Source organism: Microtus ochrogaster, chromosome 24 (genome assembly GCF_000317375.1).
Source record: "Microtus ochrogaster isolate Prairie Vole_2 chromosome 24, MicOch1.0, whole genome shotgun sequence".
Classification (NCBI taxonomy): Eukaryota; Metazoa; Chordata; class Mammalia; order Rodentia; family Cricetidae; genus Microtus; species Microtus ochrogaster.
In genome coordinates this window covers 4,846,247-4,849,474 of record NC_022024.1, presented here as the reverse complement: position 1 = coordinate 4,849,474, position 3,228 = coordinate 4,846,247, and the positions used below count along the sequence as shown (strand labels likewise).

The window sequence follows — 3,228 nt, the reverse complement described above, 5'->3', positions numbered from 1 at the left end:
ATTTAACTGATGAGGCTTTTCCCACTTTAAAAAAAAAAATCCCCTTCAATACCTGGCCTTATTTAATACATCTTCCACTGCCTGTTCACCTAGAAAGTGGGACATGTTTTGCACTGCAGCTACGGGGTGTGGATGTGTGTGTTTGCGCGCGCCACACACAGGAGGAGTCACAAAGAGCCTATGGAAGGTATTAAAAGGTATGCAAGATCCCCACGGGCTGCAAGAAAGGGAGAACTGGGAGGAACCTAGGAAGAGCACTGCGTCCAAACCTTGGTTTCAGAACGTTCTTTGTGCCAATATTCAGTGTGCTTGGGCTCTGCGGCTGGCAAGGAAAAGCCCCAAGTCACGGAACTGCGCGCTCTCTGCCCGGTCTCAGCCGGCCCCGCCCTCCGGCGGCAGTGAACCCGCAAAAATGGGTCTGGAGGCGGCTGCCTCCCGAGAGTGGCCAGCCGGACTACGAGGGCCTGGCCATGGCCCGGCCGGGGAGAGAAAGCGCCGTGCCCGGCGAGAACCGTGCAAATGCAGAGCTCCGGGGCGGCGGCGATAGCCGCTGCGGCCACACCAGAAGATGCGGGGCGCGCCAGGGAAACCGAAGCGGACAGCAGCGCGCAGGCGCGCCCAGCCCGCGCTCCCCGCGCCTGGGCGCCGGGCCACGCCCCCCGCCCCCCGCCCTCGCGTCCCATTTGGTACGGACCTGCCGGCGGGGCGGGGCCGCGGACGCCATTCCCACAATGCTCCGGGGCGTGCCGCCGCCGTCGCTGCCGCCTCCGCTACCGCTAGTGGAAGAAGATGGCGGAAGGCGGAGCGGCGGACCTAGACACCCAGCGATCTGACATCGCGACGCTGCTCAAAACCTCGCTCCGGAAAGGGGACACCTGGTAAGGGAACGGGGTCGCGGTGGCCGCGGTGGCCCGAGGCGGGCGGAGAGCTGGGCGGGAGCCGCGGGGCTGGTGTCTCCCGACTGGGTGACAGGTGCGGACAGGTCCGGCGGCGGCCGCCCGGGCAGCAGATTTTTGGGGGCAAAGGTTGGAGCGGCGCGGAGGGCCGGGGCTCGCGGTGGGCGGTGCGCGCCCGGAGCTGTGCGGAAGCGGCGACTGAGGCTCGTGCGCCTCCCGGTCCTCCTCCCTCCGGCAGAGCCGCTCCCACCTCGGGCCTTCCTTCCCAGAGATGGGTGCAGTCGGTCCAGCGTGAGTCCGCCACTGTTTTTTTGACAGATCCCAGTCCCGCCGCTCCACCTCTCCGGCCGTGCTTCTCCGGTCGTCCCTTTGCCGGCATCGTCGGCACCCCAAGTTCCCCATTATTCTGATCCTTGTCTTCCGGGACTCCGGCTTTCAGGATGTTTGCGGCGGGTACCACACAGGTGGTCCGTGTCAGGGGGCCACTGGGAAAGGAAACCCCTGATTTCCACTTCCTTGTCAAAAGGAGCGATGTAGGGACCTTGGGTTTCTGAGAGACACCACGTGGTCCTCTGCTTTGCCCCTGGCTTGCTAGAAGCTCCGGCCGCGGTTCGGTTGAGAAGTGCAGCCCTTCGCCCGGGGTTGAGGGATAGCGCAGGCCTGCAAAAAGTAGATAAGTCCGCTTGAAGCTCAAGAAGCTTGCTATATTCAAACTTGTAAAATACCGAAAGACGTCCTGTGCTTACACAGTAGAGGAAGCGTGTGGAAGTGTTAATACTTGTCAGCCAAAGCACTTGGCTTACAGAATTATTTAAATACTTGGATATGTCATATGAAGGGAAAGTACTGTTTTAGGGGGAAGGGCAGTAGTGTGCCTGTTTGTTATTTTTGAAAAGTTACTTTCCCTTCCTTCTGTCGCCATCCCAGTGGTTTATAGCTTCCCCAAGTGTGTGTTCGGGCACTCCAGTGTGGCTTAGTGGAAGGAGTCTTAGACCTGACTGACTTCACAGTTCCACCTTTTACTTCGCAGTGTAACTTTGAGTCAAATTCGTTTAAGCCATTGCCCCTCTGTACCCATCTGTTAAATGGGCAGGAACAATTTTATTGTATTCGTTCTCTATTGCTTGAGTTAAATATTCTGAAATATCTGGTACGAAAGCCTACAGTTTAGTAATCTTTTCGTTTCTGCCATTCATTCCTAACAAGTGCTGTGGGAATGGAAGCATTTCCAAGTAGACTAGTAGGTGACCCGAATTTACATATTGATCGAAGTTTGTAAAGCTGCATAGAGTTTCTAATAATTAAGACCCTTAATGATTTAAAACACTTGTTGCATTACAGCAAACGGTATGATCTTTCAGTGGGTTAAACCATTATTGCTTATATTCTAGTGTTTCTATCATGTTTATTATTGAGTAGAAATTGGGTATTCCCAGAAACATCAGTGTTTTACTTGGCCTGTGGAGTCTTAAAGATAAATTCAAGCTTGTTCTCGTGTATATTGAAGAACATTTTCTAGAAAACAGATTTACTCATTTATTGCTCCATACAAATACATATGTGACTATCCATAAAATAAAACTATGTTTAAAGTGTGGGTATTTTTCTCTTTAGTGTTTTTGTGTGCTGAGTAATACCCCATATAATTGGTGTTGATGTTGCAGTATGGTTTAAGAAATAAGTGTACTGTGTATATTAATTTTATAAAATTGGGTACCTTTTAAGCAAGTATTTTTACTGAAGGTTTTTTAAAACAAAGAAGTTAAGTTCATATTGAGCTATTATAGTGCTTTGCTTTCATTTTGAAAAGGAAACTGAAGGCTAGTTTTTGGACAGCAGCTGAATGTGGAAGTTTTACCTTCCTGTTAATTTTCTCTTTTGTGTAAATCAGTAGTTCTCAAACTTCTTAATGCCTTGACCCTGAATATAGTTCCTCATGTTGTGGTGACACCCAGCCATGCAATTATTTTTGCTGCTACTTCATAACTAATTTTACTTCTGTTATGAATTATAATGTAAATATGTTTTCCTATGGTCTTAGATGACTGACCTCTTTAAAAGGGTCAGTCTACCCTGGGGGTCATGACCCACAGTTTGAGAACTATTGTTGTAAATGAAGGGAGAAAAGGCAGGTACAACATATTAGGAATTTGCAGAAACCATTCTGATGGTTCATCAAATCAGTTCATGTGTAAATCCGGAGGTGAACCGCTCCCCCTCCCCAAGAAAATGGAACAAACGTGTGGTTCAGAATCTTAGGGAGAGTAATTTATTTATTTATTTATTTATTTATTTATTTATTTATTTATTTATTAAGGATTTATTTATTTAT

At 49.6% G+C, this 3,228-nt stretch overlaps 1 protein-coding gene across 2 annotated transcripts in view; it reads left to right on the top strand.

Moving 5' to 3' along the window:
- Nucleotides 1-735: 735 nt before the first annotated feature.
- Nucleotides 736-3,228, top strand: part of Usp15 (ubiquitin specific peptidase 15) — a 98,504-nt gene continuing 96,011 nt past the window's right edge. For both annotated transcript variants that reach the window (XM_005357942.2, XM_005357941.3), the window contains exon 1: nt 736-878. In XM_005357942.2, the coding sequence (XP_005357999.1) occupies nt 790-878 (89 nt within the window). In that variant the 5' untranslated portion in view covers nt 736-789. The remainder of the gene's footprint in view (nt 879-3,228) is intronic.